Here is a 17,589-nt window from a genome sequence, read left to right on the forward strand (position 1 = left end):
TTGATTTTTTTTTTCCTGCCATTTCCTGATAAGTAGCAGGTGATAATATAAATAATTGGGTTCCTGGTATGTACATGGGAGGTCTAATGAATCTCCAGTTGTGTTAATTTCTGGCTTCTGTAGGTGTCTCTGAGGAATGAATGAGCAGATGCCCCCAGTTTCTGTTTCTTGAATTAAAAAAAAAATTAACAAACACAAAGTGTGATATCTATAGTATACCCCCTTTGAATATGGGTGCAATATTGTCATTTCGAGGAGAAAATTTTTTTTAAGAGTTGGGTTTTTTAACTGTAAAGTCAGATAAAGAGGAGAAGAAACAGAAAGGAAGAACTTCTATCTGCTGGTTCACTCCCCAAGTGGCCGCAAGGGCCAGAGCTGAGCTGATCTGAAGCCAGGAGCCAGGAGTTTCTTCTGGGTCTTCCACATGGGTGCTGGGTTTCAAGGCTTTGGGCTATCCTTGACTGCTCTCCCAGGCCACAGACAGGGCACTGGATGGGAAGTGGGCCACTGGGACATGAACTGGCACCCATATTAGATCCTGTCATATACAAGATGAGGACTTTAGCCTCTAGGCTACCACGCCAGACCCTCAAGGAGAGATTTGAAGCATAAAATGAAAGACCTAAGATATAACTAAGAGGTATCTAACTACTCCACTTCCTTCTGTATCAAGGTACATTCATGTTTTGATGGAAGATGATGATCTACCATCTCTTTCCAGACTTGTAGAGCATTGGTTCCTAGACTGTGATTCTCAAAACAACACAGGCGCCATCATCTGGAGAGCTGGTGGAAATGTAAATTTTGGGCCCTCTCTACTGCAGGTCTACTAAAACAGCACCTCTGGGGCTGCATTTCTAATAAGCTGACTGGGTGATTCAGAAATAAAATTAAGTTTGAAAACCATCCCTCTGACTGCTTCTCAAGTGTCCTCCCAGCATTCTGGGAATGTAATTTCAACTTTGTAACAACAAAACTGATGATATGACTCATACATTTTGTCCTTGTAAAATTTAGGATGATTTTTAAAAATCCGTTTGAAATTAACCATGTTTTATATTGAGTGACATGTAGGAGATTGTTGCTAGCATTTAAATTACTTTGTGTTATGAGACTGTCATTAATTACTTACATGCTTGGTAGCTGATGCTTTCTTGAAAGGACCCGTGCTAGAACTAATAAACGCAAACAAAGTGGAAGGTCCTGGGGTTAATGAGGTAATGAAACATTAATCTGTGTTTCTTCTTTAATGTAAAATGGAGATTCATCAGGTTCAGTCGTTGTATTTTACATTTGTGTTTTCAGGAAGAACAAAGTATGCTGGCCATGGAAGATGAGGGCACAGTTCAACTCCCTCTGGAAGGGCATTACAAGTAAGATGTACTTTTAAAGATGCATCAATTTAAGAGATTGAATAAGTTGCTGTTTACTGCATTTAGGAATTCCGTGCTGTGTGGATTCTCTTAGATATTGTTGGTTGGAATAGGAAGACCTGAGACTAGGAGCTGGATTACTCAGGCCCCAGTGCTAAGTTCTGCAAATAACACCTGTGTGACCAAAACAGCTGAACCAGAGAGTATGAAATAAAGCCGGGAGCTATCATCTAAAGCCTAAATGTGCTGCTCACATTTTATGATTTTTGAAAGTCATTTTTTATGTAAGTAGCATTTAAAGAGAGGTTAAAATTCATTCCTGAATGAACTGCAGTTGCTCACAGGTAAGTGGCTGGAAATTTTCCATTAAAAAAAAGGCATTTTCCAAGAGATCATCTATTTCTTGAGTTGAAGGATTCAGTCATATCAGTCATTATAAGAAATATTGATGCAGCTTTCTAAAAATATACTGATTGTCTTGATGCACACAGTTATACAAAAGAAAGCAGAATCCTTTTAGTCACAATCTAATAACTTTGTAGCCATAAAGGTACTTCAAAAGTGGGACTAAAATGTGTTTGCATGTGGAAGTTTTGAAATTCAGGCACAGTGATATTTTCAGAGAGCTCACAGGAGATGAGAATTATTAAAAAATTATGGATTTCAAATATTTTATATGAAAACAAACTTTTAAAAATTCTATTTCTCACAAAATGTTTGAAGTACCCTTATATATGACCAAAAATTCTCTCACTGTCACTATCTAGGTATGGTTTAGTTTAAATAGCTTTCTTGACCAATTATATTTTATGTACCATTTATTATACAAATGTATGGTTTCAAACTCCTTAAGGACACATGAACACTATGCCATTAAGAAAACGAAAAGAATTTTTCTGTGAGGAGAGAACTTGTCATTGTGCTAAAAAAAAAAAAAATGCTTGATCTTGATTCTTACTTCTAAAATTCCATCCCCTAGAAGTTTTAGGAAAATAGTTTTTTACCACTTGAAGATGAGCATAAGAATAGCAGGCATTTTCTTTGTTTTCTGTTTTGCAATATTTAAATTTTATATTCCTGTTAATTGTTCATTTGAATCAGTATATTCTCAAGTGTATTCAGTAGAAGCCTACTCTCAAAAGAGCATTGCTGTTAAATCAATTTATAGAATATTCCATCTTAAATCATTTAAATTAAAAAATAAGAAAAAATTGCATTCTGCATTCTAAATTAGAGACAATTGTACACTGGTAGGTGAAACAATCTAAGTAATTACATTCTTTTCAAAAGTTTAGTTCTGTTTAATTCAGTGTATTCTAAACTCTTCTTACAAGACTATCATATATGAAAATGTGTCTTCCACGTTATGGTTTAATGGAAGATAGCTAATCTCATCTTTTGAATATCTTTCTAGGCAGACTAAAGGCTGAAGGGATTAGAGGAATTAAAAACACATTCCAGATCAGGGTGGTGAGAGAAACCCAAGGTTTCCATAAGAGTTGATGCCCACTTGTAAACAACCATTATGAAGGTCATGTGAACTTAGCTTCTGATATCTGAAGACAATAGCTTTTGCACAGCTGAGTATATTACCTACAGGGATACAGTAGGAAGATTTCAATGTTCTCACTGATACTTAAAAAAAATTCATTTATTTGTATTTGAAAGGCATATTTTTTCAGAAAGGGAGAGACAGAGAGTCTTCCACCTGATGATGTACTCCTGACATGGCAGTAATGGCCAGAGCTGACCTAGGAGCTTAGAACCTCTTTCAGATCTCCCATGTGGGTGCAGGGACCCAAGGATCTGAATCATCCTCTACCTCTTCCCCAGACCATAAACAGAGGCACGGATCCAAAGTGAAGCTGCACCTGTAAGGGATGCTAGCACCAGAGAATCAGTCTACTGAACCCCTGTGCTAGCCCCTGAATTTTTTTTTTTTTTTTTTTACTTAGTCTGCAGTTTATTGCTGCTGCCATTTGTTTATGTTTCTAATCATGGGGGTGTGTGTAGAGTTCTGATTGTTCTTTATAATTGATGAGATTTTTAAAAAGTGAACAAAAAACCACTTTACATAGTATGCGCCCAATATTTCAGGCTCCCCAGCCATTTAGAAAAGCCTATACCAAAAAACTACACAGGATACATCACTTATCCCACAATGATTTGATAATTGAATGCTACATACTCAACTCTTTAGTTCTTGAAGAAATATCAATGAGCAAGTGGCTAAGAATCTTTGTTCCTGTGAAACTCATAACAGATGAATAGAGGCAGGGGAGAGAGAATATAAAGGAATGAATAAGTGGCATAATATAGTATTTCAGATGGCTACAAGCATAATAGTAACAAAACACAAATAAACTTGCTGTGAGTAGATGGAAATGGTGGGTTTAAATAGCAGTGGCCTGTCTGAAAAGTGACATCTGAACACAGAAGGAGAAGACATTCACTGTGTGAGGGATTGTTACCATCAGAGGGAAGAGCAAGGAAAAGGCCCTGAGGCTGCCACAAGCTTGCAGGGTCCCAGAATAGTCAGGAGGCCACTGTCACATGGTGACAGCAGGGGAAAGATACTGGTGAGGTTGGACAGAGCCTTAGCAGCTATTACAAGGATCTAGCATGTATTATAAGTGAGCAGGATCCTTGAAAGGGACTGAGCAAAGGGGAAAAGTGATCTGCAGTGTTACAAATGTCAGGCACAGGGCCCGGCGCGGTGGCGCAAGTGGTTAAAGTCCTTGCCTTGCACGCCCGGGATCCCATATGGGCGCCGGTTCTAATCCCGGCAGCCCCGCTTCCCTTCCAGCTCCCTGCCTGTGGCCTGGGAAAGCAGTCCAGGACGGCCCAAGGCTTTGGGACTCTGCACCCGCGTGGGAGACCCTGAAGAGGCTCCTGGCTTCGGATCGGCATAGTATCGACCCGTTGCGCTCACTTGGGGAGTGAATCATCGGACGGAAGATCTTCCTCTCTGTCTCTTCTCTGTGTATATCTGCCTTTCCAATAAAAAAAAAAAAAAAAAAAAAAAAACAAATGTCAGGCACAAAGGCCCAAATAATGAACATGTGTTATATTCTATAATTTAAAATGAATTCAGAAAATATTATCCAAATAAGTGTCTGTACAGCTACAATATTTTTTACAATTTTCACAGATTTATGAAATAGAGAACCATTCAATACTTTTCATTTTAATTGCAAAAATAATGTGCAATACACAAAATGTGAAATGCACACACATTAGGTGCTCACCCACATATGTGAACACACACACACACATACACACAGGAAAGATGATCCAGTCTTTAAAGGAAGGAAACCCCGATGTATGATATAAAACATATTAACCTTGAGCGTATCATGCTAAATGCATAAGCCAGTCAAAAAGACAAATGCAGTATGACTCATATGAAGCACTTAGAATTGTAAAATTCACAGACTTAGTAGAATGTTGGTTGCCAGGGCCTGGGAGAATGGGACATGAAAGGAACTGTGTAATGGATACGGATTTTCACTTTTACAAGATAAAAACAGTTTCAGAGATGGGTGATGCTAGTGGCTGCATATTGCAAATGTATTTAATAGTGCTTATGTACACATTTTAAAACATTGAAATGATAAATTTTGTGTGTATTATACCACAACAAAAATTATATCGTTACATAGTCTTATGTTTGTTTTCTATATATGGGTGACTACAGTTATTGTTCAATGATTACTATTCCATTTTTGGATAAATTTCTGTTTAGAGATGATCCAGCCGTGATCAACATTTCTGATGAAATGTCAAAGACAGCCTTGTGGAGGAACCTTTTGATTACTGCCGATCACTCCAAAGAGAAGGAGTCAAGCTTTCCTTCTAAAAGGTTTGAATATTAAAGTCATGAGAATTTATGCTCATTTCAGCCATTTTATGACCAAATCCATCAAAAATGAATAATACTGGTTTCCATCAAATTTAGATCCAAAATACTTCAAAAATTATTTTTAAAAGTGTAAATTATAATTATTACAAATGTTGATATCACCCTTTCAAATTAAAATTTCATTCCAAAACTATCACAGTGGGGGAAATGGTGCTGTAGATGAGTCCCAATGCATGGTCTTTTTAAGCATTCATTTTGGCCTATTCTTTTGCAGTTTGTATTATATTCTTTCTTCATCCACTGCCCAGGGTCCCCTTAGATGTCTGTTCACATTTCACACTGCCTCATTTCCCTTTTTTAAACCAACATGGCACATGCAATGCTAATTTTTCTGTTAATTCTATTCTATTCTATTCTAAGTGCCTGAAATCTTCCCTAATACCCTTACCCAAATACTTTCAGCTCCCTGAAAATTCTGTCTGTCCTGACTTCTCTGAATTCAAACGTGACCAATCCCTGTTAAGTGCATGAGGGGAAACATGTGTCCTTAAATATCAAGAGCCATCATGGAATTTCTGATTGAATCTTCCAGGATTTATAAATAAGTATTCAGGCCATCCAATCTTCTTAGTTTGCTGATTTGAAGAAAAAGGAATTCCTGTTATGCTAATTTTTTTTTTGTTAGAGAGTGATTGGAGGATTTGGAATAGTATTTACTATAATTATTAAGTTCCTTTATTTTCGTAACTTAAAATTAACTTTCTCTACTTAATTTTCATATTATATTTTTGCCATAAGCTCCCCTTCTTAATCACTCTAGAAGCTGATTCCCCAAAGGTAAGACCCTCTCCCTCAAAGCTATTCCTTGGTTGTGTTTCCTTATGTTAAATGGTGTCTTCTAGAAACTAGGCAGCCTCTGTCCTCTGTGTGAGTTTTGGGGAGGCAAAAGGCATCAAGAAACTTCTACTCAGATCCAGGATCTGACTGAGTTTTGTGGTGTGGTTATAATTACTCAGTGATTTACATGGATGTAAAACCTGACTAGGTTTTTTTTAACCCTCTGCAACCTATACAAATGCATCGTATATAAATCAACAAATCTCTCTGAAATGTATTTAGTAATGGCATCAAATGTATAGGCTGGGAAAGTGAAATTTTCCCCTTTAATTAAGAAGTCGTAAAGTTGGTTTATTTATGTACCACCATGCATCTAAACCTGCAAGCTTTATCTAACTTCATGAGACATAATTGCAAAGAAGCTACATTAGATTTGGAAAATATATCTCTTGTTGCTGTTTTTTGTCACCCCAAAATGGCATGCTACTGCTTCAATGTCCTCTCTATACTAAACAATGTAAATAGGACAATTAGTGGATATGCAGTCTTCACCCTAGGACCTGGGGGTTTGTTTACTTCTCTCTCTATCTTTCCCCCCTTTCTCTCTCTCACCCTTTTGTCCTTCTTCTTCTCCAAAACTTAATACAAAGGAGAGTAATATGTAAGGGGTCTTAAAAAATTAATGGAAAATGCACATTATGGAAAGTCTATGCGTGGATTTAAAAATATACAATATTCTTCCCCTAACTAATTCAGCTTTCCATGAAATTTTTTTTGAAGTACCCTCATAAGTTACTCAGAGTTCCTCTCCAAGATGTTTAATGGATGTTCTCTTTTAACAGTGCTTTTGAGACCTTAATGTATTTTTTTTCTCTTGGTTCAAGCAGAAGCAATATTTTATTCCAAATTTGCTTTAGCTTTTTAGCATCCTTTCCCAAAGATTCCTGTTGCGTTGTCATAGTCATCTTCAGAATAATTCTGAGTTTCGTTAGGTTTCTCAAAAGACAATCAGAGTTGTGAAAAGGGTAATTGTTCAAGCTTCAGAAATATCTTCTTGTGGACCCTTTCATATTAAAAACATGCAGTTTATCTGATTTTGAAAAGTATGAATGCAATCCAAGTTGATGAATTCAAAAGTATATTTCATGTATAGCAAATATGTAGGTAATCTGAGACAATCAAGTTATTGAATGCTTTTCTTCTCTTGTATAAGAATCCATAGTCAACTCTTTCTGTGTTCTTTGATGCAAGTGAAAGCTTTATGATATTATGTTCATTAAAGTAAATAATAAGGCCAGGTGATGTTCACCAGAAAAAGCTGGTTATTTTAAGAATATATGTATACGTTACTTTAAACAGTAGATTGGTGAACAATGTAATATGTGTTAAGCAGGTTCAGTGTCAAATAAGTCATCCATTGTCTTTTGATAAAATAATTTTTTCTCTTTTTTTGGATAACATATTGTTCCTATGGATGTGGAGTTCAAATTTTTATGGAATGACCATGAATGTATATTTCTTTATCTTTTTATGTGAAAAATAAATCACTTGGCTTGTGGTTAATATCTTTTATTCTCATAACAGTGACAACTGACAAAAAGGATATTGGTTCCAGAGAACCTGAAGCGACCAACATTCACAACAGCAGTACTTTTCCAAACCCACTGCTTTCTTTTGGAATCTTCAGGTTTTGGAGCGTGATGACCAGGAATTGTGAAATTGGTGCCTGTTAGAGTATCTGTATGCAAAAATAGGGCTAAAGACCTGGTCACCAGGGTGCATACTTCTTTTTATTTCTTTTTAAAGATCTATTTTATTTTATTGGAAAGTCAGATATACAGAGAGGAGGAGAGACAGAGAGGAAGATCTTTCATCCGAAGATTCACTCCCCAAGTGGCCACAATGGAACTGAGCCTATCTGATTAAGATGCAAGATCCTCTTCTGGGTCTTTCACATGGGTGCAAGGTTCCAATGCTTTTGGGCCATCCTTGACTGCTTTCCCAGGCCATAGGCAGGGAACTGGATGGGAAGCAAGGCCACTGGGATTAGAACCGGCGCCCATATGGGATCCCAGCCTATACAAGGCGAGGACTTTAGCCAATAGGCTATTACACCGGGCCCGGTACATATTTCTTAATACCTTAGCTGACTTCATACAGCTTCGTTCATCTACCCACTGATTAATTTTCAGTCTATTCCTTGCCATAAAGAAACCTAGCTATCTCTTAGTAATTGTTAGCATAGTGTCCTATTTTTCAATAACTTCGTTCACTTTTTGTTGTTAAAAATATTTTATCTAGGTTAACTGAATGTAGGAATTAAGAACAATTTGCAAATTCTACCACATGTATTGGATGTCTAATTTCTATATTTGTATGGCCATGCTGTGCATTCATGTATCCGTGTGACAAGCTGCTCCACAACTTATTGAGTGCATTGATTGGGAATAGGTTTCATTGCACAGAATAAGTGAGGAGCTGCAATGTGTTATAAAACCATCACTCACAATCAAAGTTTCTTGGGAAGGAGCTGTCAGTACAGAAAGAAACACTTGGTTTTACCTTGGTGGGAGACACAAGGCTCTGGACCACCTTCCTTTCTCCCCAACCCTGACCCCTGCACTCCTCACCACAGCTTTCTGTCCTACATTCGTATTTACTGTGATTTCCCAGGCCCTCCCATGAGTGCTGGATAAATATTATTCATAATAACTATTTTGACTTATTTACAGTTTGTCATTGAGGTGAAATTCTCATAGATTTTTTTGGGCAACTAGACAATATCAGGTCTCCTTTTCTTGTTTCTTAAAGTGTCATTTCCTTATATCTTAAATTATAACCCTTCAAGGATAGGGACAGTCTTACCCCTCTTATATTCCGGTTCTTTGCAGAGTATTTGATGCATAATAGATATACATCATCTGTTCATTACAATGGCATAACAGATAATATTATGTATATGAAGGGACCTCAAAGAGCTTGCAGAAAAAATTGAATTAAAAAACATTGTGGGAGAACAGCATGGGAAGTTCCTCAGAAATTGGAAATTGAAGTACAATGTTATCCAAATGAAATGAAAGTGATCTGTCAAGCAGACATCTGTATTTCCACGTTTATTAAAGCATTATTTATAATAGTCAAAAAACAGCTTAAGCCTAGGTATTTATCAACTGATGACTAGATGGAAAATACATATTGTTTATGGACAGTGGAGTACTATTAAATTATAAAAAGAAATGAAATCCTGCGGTTTGTAACAATGTGGTAGTCATTATTTTATATTAGCCAGGCAGAGAAGTTCTACATGATCTGATTCTTTCATGGACTCTTTAAAAAACTGAATTCATGAAAGTTGAAACAAGTGTGATTACAAGAGACTTCAGAGAGTAATAAGGGAGAGAGAAAGATCAATTAATGAATAGTAAATTGCAGATCGAAAAGAAAAAGAACTTCTGATGTTAAGTATTGCACAGTTGGGTGACCATAGATAACAACTTTGTATATTATACATCTATGTGTATATGAAGAGAGGATTTTGAGTGAATGTTTTAACCAAAAATTGAGGACTTGTTTGTTTGCACTCTGAGTTAAATGCCATTCTTGTATACATGTAAAAAGACATCACAAGGTACCCTAAAAAGAAATACAATATTTATACATAAAATTTAAAAGATAATATGACTTTTCCATAGCTCTATAGAAGCCCCCTTGTGCTAATTAAAATGAAAATTTAAAATTGTCACTCACAGAAGTAAATACAACAAGAAATCCAGGCAACAGTAATCATACAAGGAAAATATATTGATATTACTTTTAAAAATGTCCTTAGCTCATTATAAAATTTCTGCTTCATAGTTTGCTGGAATATAACACCGAAACCATTGGTTTTAATGAGAGAGGGAAAATATTCAGCCTGTTAAATGGCAGTTATATATAACTGATATAATCAGGGCAGAGTGTCAAAAGAAAACATATTTATGGATCAAGTTAATAGTTTGAATTATTTTTACATGGTTTAGTAGCTAAGAGTACCACTAATAACATGTTTACCTGTCAAAAGCTTTTGGGACATTTGGTTTGTTCCTAAGTATTATGCTTATAGGAATTGTACTTGTGTAGAGATCACAATGTGTCTGTCTCCACAATGTCTTGTGTATGAATCTGCCTTTCTGTCTTTCCGAAGAGCTTATAGGAGTTAAATGTACTTACCTCAGAATTCTAGGATTTAGGCTACAGGATTCACGACTGCTTAGTATAAAACTAATTTTGCAGCTAAACAAACCAAGTGTCAGAGATTGAATAATTATCTGACAGTCATACATGTCATACTTAGCTTTTGGAAACTGAACCTAGAACATGTTAAGTCTGACCCCAAACTCTCCACTGCCCTGCGCTGCCATCTTCCATGGGCTTTGTTTGGCAGAGACTAGCTACCAGGTAAAGTGTAAGGAAAAGTTAATGTGAAAAGAAGGATAGCAGATATTTGTCACATAAATGGAGCTTAAAGTAGAAGAAAGTGAGTCATACAGATAGAGGAGTTAAAAATACAGAATTAAGGCTCTCAACACATCATGTGCACACTGTCATCTCTTCTCATGGAAGGAGAAAAGAAAAGGGAAAAAAGTTGCTTTGCTCTGACCTGCAAGGAGTATGTGCTGAGAAGTGTGGCAGGCAGAAACCCGAGTGCCGTAGACACTTGCTCACACCAGCTCTCAGCGCTGGCAGCATGCCATAGATGGCAGAAGCTCCGGCACTTCTTACCTGATGGTGCCGGGTGGTGGTGACAACTGAGAAGGGCTGTTTCTAGCTTGAATTGGAGAAAAAACAATTTAAAAAACACACTCTTAGAATGTGTCGAAGTTATTGACCACCAAGAAGGAAGCCCTATAGAAAAATTAAGTTTTATTACTTAATTACTTCGTGAAAAGTTGTAAAACTCAGATTGTCCCCACCATCAGTCATCTAAAACATTTATAATGAATAGCTAAAGTTAGCAAGTACAAATGTTAGAATTCTTTGAACCCAGGGCATCAGAGTCTGAGTTGGCCTTGGTATCAAGCAGCAGAGAGGATCACAGGCTTGCCCCAAATACAAAGGGCTTTGCCACATGCTACAGGTAGTTGAAGAGTGAGTAGTTTTGGAAGTGTACATATTTGGGAATGAGTTCAATGCATGTGGGCACATTATTTTAATCTTTCTTAATGTCAATGTAAGAATGGGAATGATATACATTGATTGGAAAAAAATTATTGCTAAAGACAAAAGTTGTGGAGTCCTACTATCAACAGCATGCTTGTTGATAAAGTTAAGTTGTAAGGCAAGATTAAACAGAAGCCATTTGGGAATGAGTTTGTTCTAAAAGAGGTGGGGTAAAGCTGCATTCCTCTAATGTCCAGGGTGAGTTGTGTGCAGAATAGCACAGCTGTCTGGAAAACAGTGTAGAGCGGGACCCACTGTCCAAATCAAAGGAGATGCAAATTTCTCTCCACTGTCCAACACATGGCCCTCATTAAAGATCAAGATCTAGTCTGAGCACAAACGATAAGCCATTTACTTGAGGCAGAGACTAGAAATACCTACTGCAACATGTTGCTTGTGTCCTTTACAAATGTTGGCACTGTCTTAAGATTGGGGCATGGCTGGCATTTTCAATAATCATCAGTGATTCATTTGCCCAAGTGAGCACCATGTTATTAGTCTTGCATGCATTTAGAATTGTTTTTTAAGATATCTGGTTTTTGTGTTTATTTTTTTTGTTTGGTTGGTTTGTTTTTAGTGCGTTTTGAATTTCCCCCTCTCTGCAGTTCTTGGTTTGTGTCTCACTGAGTGCAGAGAATTTTAATTGTTCTACCTATTAATGCTTCGCAGCATGAGAGAGCAATGCCTAAGGGCTCTTGTGATGCTTTTGGTTGATGGATCTTTTGTCTAAGTGAGCAGATCTCTTAGTAGCCTGGTTGGGTTGCTGTAACAAATTTCTTCTTTCTTCCCCTGTAGCACTGAAAGCCGAAATGAGAAGAAAGCTGACTCAGGGAAAGGTGTTGACAGGGAGACTTGTCTATGACTGATCTTCAATTTATTTTTACATATATATGAGAAGAGTGTCAATTATTAATACAACTACTTTAATCATGTATTATAAATTCTGTCTCTCATCCCAAATCCACCTCCATACTGTAAGTAGTGCAATACTTGTTTCATTTCTGTGTTGAAGCTTCTGAGCAGTGAGACACTGTTGTGACCAGATAGAATTGCTATTGCAAGAATCATCGTGTTCTTTGCTTGTATGTTAGACACTTGCAAACCCTGGATTCACATTGTAAGCTTTATGAAAACAATAGCCTTCTTAAAGAGATTAGTAATATTTACCTAGCTTGTGTTTTCCTACCTTAGTGACCTGAAGATACTTGTTTGTTTCATTCAGAAGAATTTTGAAACATGGACCTAATTCTTATCATTTTTTAACAGCATAGCATTAGTTACTTATTTCAAAAGACCCAAATCAAAAGGTAGTTTGAAAGCATTTAAAAAAAATCATTGTTTATGTATTTTCTTGATTTAATATTGATACATTTAATACTTAACAATTTATATGGAACTAAAACTTAGAGTCATTTGGAAAAAAATAGATAGAAACCTGTTCACAACCTGTTAATCACACACCAGTTTTAAAGGGTCAAGTCGTATTTACTGAAAATTCAAGTTGTGAGTACACGATCAAGATGCTTTACAAAAACTTTCTAGCTGTTTTATGAGATTTTCAATATAAACCTTTATCAGAAATCTGATGTTAAATTTCTTTCCTATTGACAACCAATGTTTTTCATTCCTATTTCATATGTACTCATGGAAAAACACATAGTGAATCTTTGTACATGAAATTCCACCTGTGTGTAGTTATTCTGCTGCTAATAGTCATATGCTACTTGATATTGGTCCTGAATTATGTTCTGTTGTTAAACCAACAGGTTTCCAGTTGTGATTTTTTTTGTCTTAAAACTCTTTTTCCACTTTTTAATTAAATGCATGTTGTGGAAAAACAATTTTTTTAATGGAAATTTCAGACTCTGTTTGAGAAGGCTGTGTTGATATTTCAGTGCATATAAAAGAATCCATCTTTACCAAGCTTCTGCAAAAAGAAGAAAAGTTAGGAGTTTTCAGTATTATTAAAAATACATTGATTTCATTTTAGATGAGTGTAAATTTAATATAGACTAAATATCATAGTGCTGTTCCTTTCTTGATCAATGGTCCTCAGCCTTATGATACTTCAGTGTCCAACATCACAATAACTCAGAGTCCTGTGGTTTTTAAAAACTTTTATTATGTGCTCTATGTCTAAGTACACATGCAAAGTGGGGGAAAATTCTCTTAGTGATTAGAGTAATGTAGGAAAATAAACCAAGAAAACCTTCATTAGGTTCAACGTTTTGATACCTTCTGAAAAATTCCTCTCACAATCTGTTTAAGAGCCATTTTTTTAATGGAACATTAATCTAAAGTTATGGGAAGAAAAATTACACTTAAAAAGTTTGTATTTATAAGTGCAGATGAAAACTACAGAAACTTTCTGTTCCAAATGTGTTGCCTTTGTGAATTTCATAATACAGATATTACACTGTAAACATTTTCCTTACTTTAAGTTTTACCAAGTCATTCCTCAAAGCAGCCTCCCAGTGTTTTAATATGTCAATAACTTATGTTAAAATGACCATGGTGATTTGAGACATTCACATGATCACCTATTTGAATAAGCAATCATATCTAATCAAATTCTGTATTTCTGAGTATTTTTATAGTCATTTTGTTCTTGTGTGAATTTTAATGCTATTCCTATGTTAATCCTAATATTTTGAAATCATATAAAATATTAGAAAAATGTAGTGTTATATATTTATTCCTAATTTCAGATTCCTGGTCAAAATTGCTGAATATCTTGAATGTAATTTATTGCCAAGCCTAAGTAATGTGTAAATGTGACTAGGATATTGTTTTTCACAACTAAGAGATGTTATGTGAAAATAAATATTTATCATAACTAATTTCCTTGTATATGTTAAATTGTGATACACTGCGTCTGTTTTTTCTTTATGTTAATCAGTATATCACTGTAGAACATTTTGATCGCTTGAAATATCTAAATTTAGACACTTCCATGGTTTCAAAAAACTTGATGATATAGATATTTCAATGAGTATTCAAATAATTTAAAGTCTGTGAACAGAACAGTATGAGAACTATATAAGGATGTATCTTTCTCCTTGATTTTACAGAGATTATTGTCTTGGGTGCATCTAACACTGCTCCCCTGACTAGTAAAAGGTTCCAAGGTCATTATTAGGATTCTCCATTATTAGAATGCCTTAGACTTGTATTTTTAACCTGCATAGGGAGAACATTTTCTAAAATGTCTCTCCTACTTGTTTGTTAAAAAGGTCAGATGGGACCATTATGTTTCAAAACCATCTGCCAGTGTGCTGTAGAGATGGTAGCATTCAGAACTCTAACTTCCTAGTTACTATTTTTCTCTTAACTATGGAGCTTATTTTGTTATCACTATTGTTTAACAGCTTACAGAACTGGAAACCATTCTCTTCAGTGTAGCTTGAATAGATCTTCAATGTAGTTTAAACCTGTGTTCTGATAGAAACTCTCTACTCTATGATTTACAAGTGACCTGTATTTCAAACAATTCCTGAGTATTTTAAGACTTTTCTTTGATTATAAAAAAAACTGACTTATTCTGTTTCCTAAACGCACTGACCTACTTCTGTGTCTGTTTAACCCCAGCATAAATACTCCTGAGCACTTGACTATGATGGTAGTTTGGAAGGTTCACAGAAACATAAAATTAAAATATAAGCTTTTATGCATTTACCTTCAGTTTTTGAGGATTCACTTATATGAATTCATTTTTAAAAATCCCCACGAATAAATGTTTTCTATTTTTATGACTTTTTGAAGAAATCTTATGTTTACTATTATTGTATGAGTGATCCCCAATTTTTTCATATATTCAGTCAATGAAATTGAGATTACAATCATTTGAAAGTTTTATGAGAATAATTTGCATAATATGAGGAGTCTGTATGTATCTACTCTGTGAGGCTAGTTGTGGCCAGAAGCCTTCTAATCAAAGTAAAACTATTTCATATCTGTCATTTAGAAGTTTTCCATAGGAAGTTGTGGCTAAGTGATACAGTTGTCCCTCCAGTTCAACTTCTTGGTATGTTGATCCCTACCATCTGTGCTGGAAGGTTAAAAATAGAACTATGATCTTTGCTTCTAGGGCAGAGCGAGTACATAGCTGTGATCCACTGTGATTTGTACTGAGTTGGTGTATGATTAAAGTGGTAACTCAAGCATAAAACTTTGAGTAGGCTGATATCTGAGCAAAATGTTATAGAGGAGATAACATATGAATTAGGATATAAATGGGGAAGGAAATGTATTCTAGGAATTGAAAAGTTTCTACATGCCAATGTTGAAATAAAAATGACATAAAAAGCAAAGGGGTGTGGCATAGCTGGTGCCTGGCGTTGTTGATATATGGTATATTAGGAACCTGACAAACAACCTCATACGGTGGGGTATTAGGATCGGGATGAAGACTTAAAGGTACTATTTTTGTTACATTCTCATGCGTTTTGATATTTTTATTTTTATTTTCATTTCTTTCAAAAAAAATCTTTTTCTCTGAATTCTTTACTGAGTCATAGATCATACAGTAACATTTTCTTCAAGAAGGTTTTTGATTTTCATTTCTTCAGTGACATGTTAATCATTCAGTAGTGTGCTATTTAACTTAATGGCATTGTAAATTTTCTGCTTTTCTTTCTGTTGCTCATTTTGTTTTATGGCTTTTCATTTAAGGAAATGTACAGTAACTGGGTAATAGACACTATCATATTCAGATATGAGGATGCAATGCAGTATGCATCTCTACTTCCCAATGAAACTGAAAAATATCTCTTGACGATAGGATGCTTGATGGTCTGTCCATACCCACAATGTCAGGATACACTTAAATAACAGAATGATGGACTTAAGAGTGTTAATGAAGGGCTATATTATTGTAATAATATGGGGGAAATCAGTGGGAGGGTGGGGGTTAGGGAATACAGTAAAGGAAATCCCAGAGCCTATGGAACTTTATCATAAAATAATAGTGGTAATAATAATAAAATTAATTTTAAAAATGTACAAATGCAAGTTGAAGACATTATAAATGATGCTAAATTCTATACTAGGATATATGAACTGTATTGCTTAAGAACTTTGAGTGGCATAGTGACATGGATTTTTGGAAATATTAATCTGACAGCATAATATAGTCCATACTGAGAAAAAAGTTGAATCATTAACTTCAAAATCCTGTCCCCAAGAAGACTTTCAGGCAATCAGATCTAGATGTTGCTATTGGAATTAAAACCAAAGAAGCTCAGGCATACTTCCAAATGCTTAAAAAGTAACTCCAAACATAACAGCTTTATTAAAATGTATGTACAGCATTCCTCGCTTTATAAAGATTATACAGATTTACAAATATATGTATATGTAGACACACAGAAATACATATAATTGTATTGTTTTGAAAAGCATGATGCAAGCATAGCAAGCCTGAGAGAATGAAATAAATTTAAGGTTAGAATGTAGGCTATAATTAGCCAGTCTGGACTCTGATCAGAATCCAGAAACCACCTTCCCCTTCCCACCCTTGTATCTTGCCCATTTCATCCATTTGTGCTGCGCATTTAGTGTTGCATTATAGGTATTCTTGCCTTTGGATGGGTGTACTCATAAATTTCTGCCATGTGACTTATTTCTTCCAATTGTTTGCACACTCCTTAGAGGTAGCTCCCCAACTCTCCAGAGTCCAGTTTTGTGCTCTGCTTGTTTACTCAGGCAGCAAAAGCTATTGACAGAATCTTCAATAAAATATATAAAATGTTGCTGTTTGATTTATTGAGAATGATCAAGACTCAAAAAGGATTCTCACTGACATTTCAGCATCAAAAGGAAAGCAGATGACCAATGTCTGAGGAGATTAAACCTACTGAAGCCAACTGTTGCAGTCCATCTGTAAAGGCAGGAGGACAGAAGTGAAAGGAATGTGTCAGGTATTCTCTATAGGTTAATCTTCACAGCTATGCAACAGTTCTGTGGGGCAGGCTTATTCTGGTTTCAAGACACTGGAGTTGAAAGACACTGAGGGACCATTGGTAAATGTTTTCAGCGAGTGAGTGGAGGTGCCAAGAACCAAAGCCTGTTCCCCATGATATTGGATGCAGTGCATTGGGGCCAGCCTTCTCCTTACCCAGGTATTCATTTGACCACCAGAATTATAATCCAGTTATTATGAGTTATCATTATTTCTTTGGAAACATACATATCCAATTAAATATTTTGTTCCTAAGCCACAAATATCATGACTGTGGATAGAAGGTTAAGTAAATCATGTCAGTGATTACGTGGTGTCAGAAGCTTAAGTAAGTAATGTTAATGTCCTCATTAAACTCA

The 17,589-nt window shown here is 35.6% G+C and overlaps 1 protein-coding gene across 8 annotated transcripts in view; it reads left to right on the forward strand.

Moving 5' to 3' along the window:
* The window catches only part of SLC4A10 (solute carrier family 4 member 10), a 247,691-nt gene extending 235,039 nt beyond the window's left edge, over positions 1–12,652 (forward strand). For 5 of the 8 annotated variants that reach the window (XM_040971641.1, XM_040971645.1, XM_040971642.1 and 2 more), the window contains 3 exons: positions 1,306–1,373; positions 5,119–5,235; positions 12,067–12,652. In XM_040971641.1, coding sequence (XP_040827575.1) covers positions 1,306–1,373; positions 5,119–5,235; positions 12,067–12,133 — 252 coding nt within the window. In that variant the 3' untranslated portion in view covers positions 12,134–12,652. Of the gene's footprint in view, positions 1–1,305; positions 1,374–5,118; positions 5,236–6,033; positions 6,073–12,066 lie in introns of those variants that run through there. The other 3 variants (XM_040971643.1, XM_040971648.1, XM_040971649.1) reach the window with 1 other exon arrangement.
* The last annotated feature ends 4,937 nt before the right edge of the window (positions 12,653–17,589 follow it).

The sequence above is a fragment of the Ochotona curzoniae genome, unplaced genomic scaffold (assembly GCF_017591425.1).
Source record: "Ochotona curzoniae isolate NIBS_2020 unplaced genomic scaffold, NIBS_Ocur_1.0 contig_2210, whole genome shotgun sequence".
NCBI lineage: Eukaryota > Metazoa > Chordata > Mammalia > Lagomorpha > Ochotonidae > Ochotona > Ochotona curzoniae.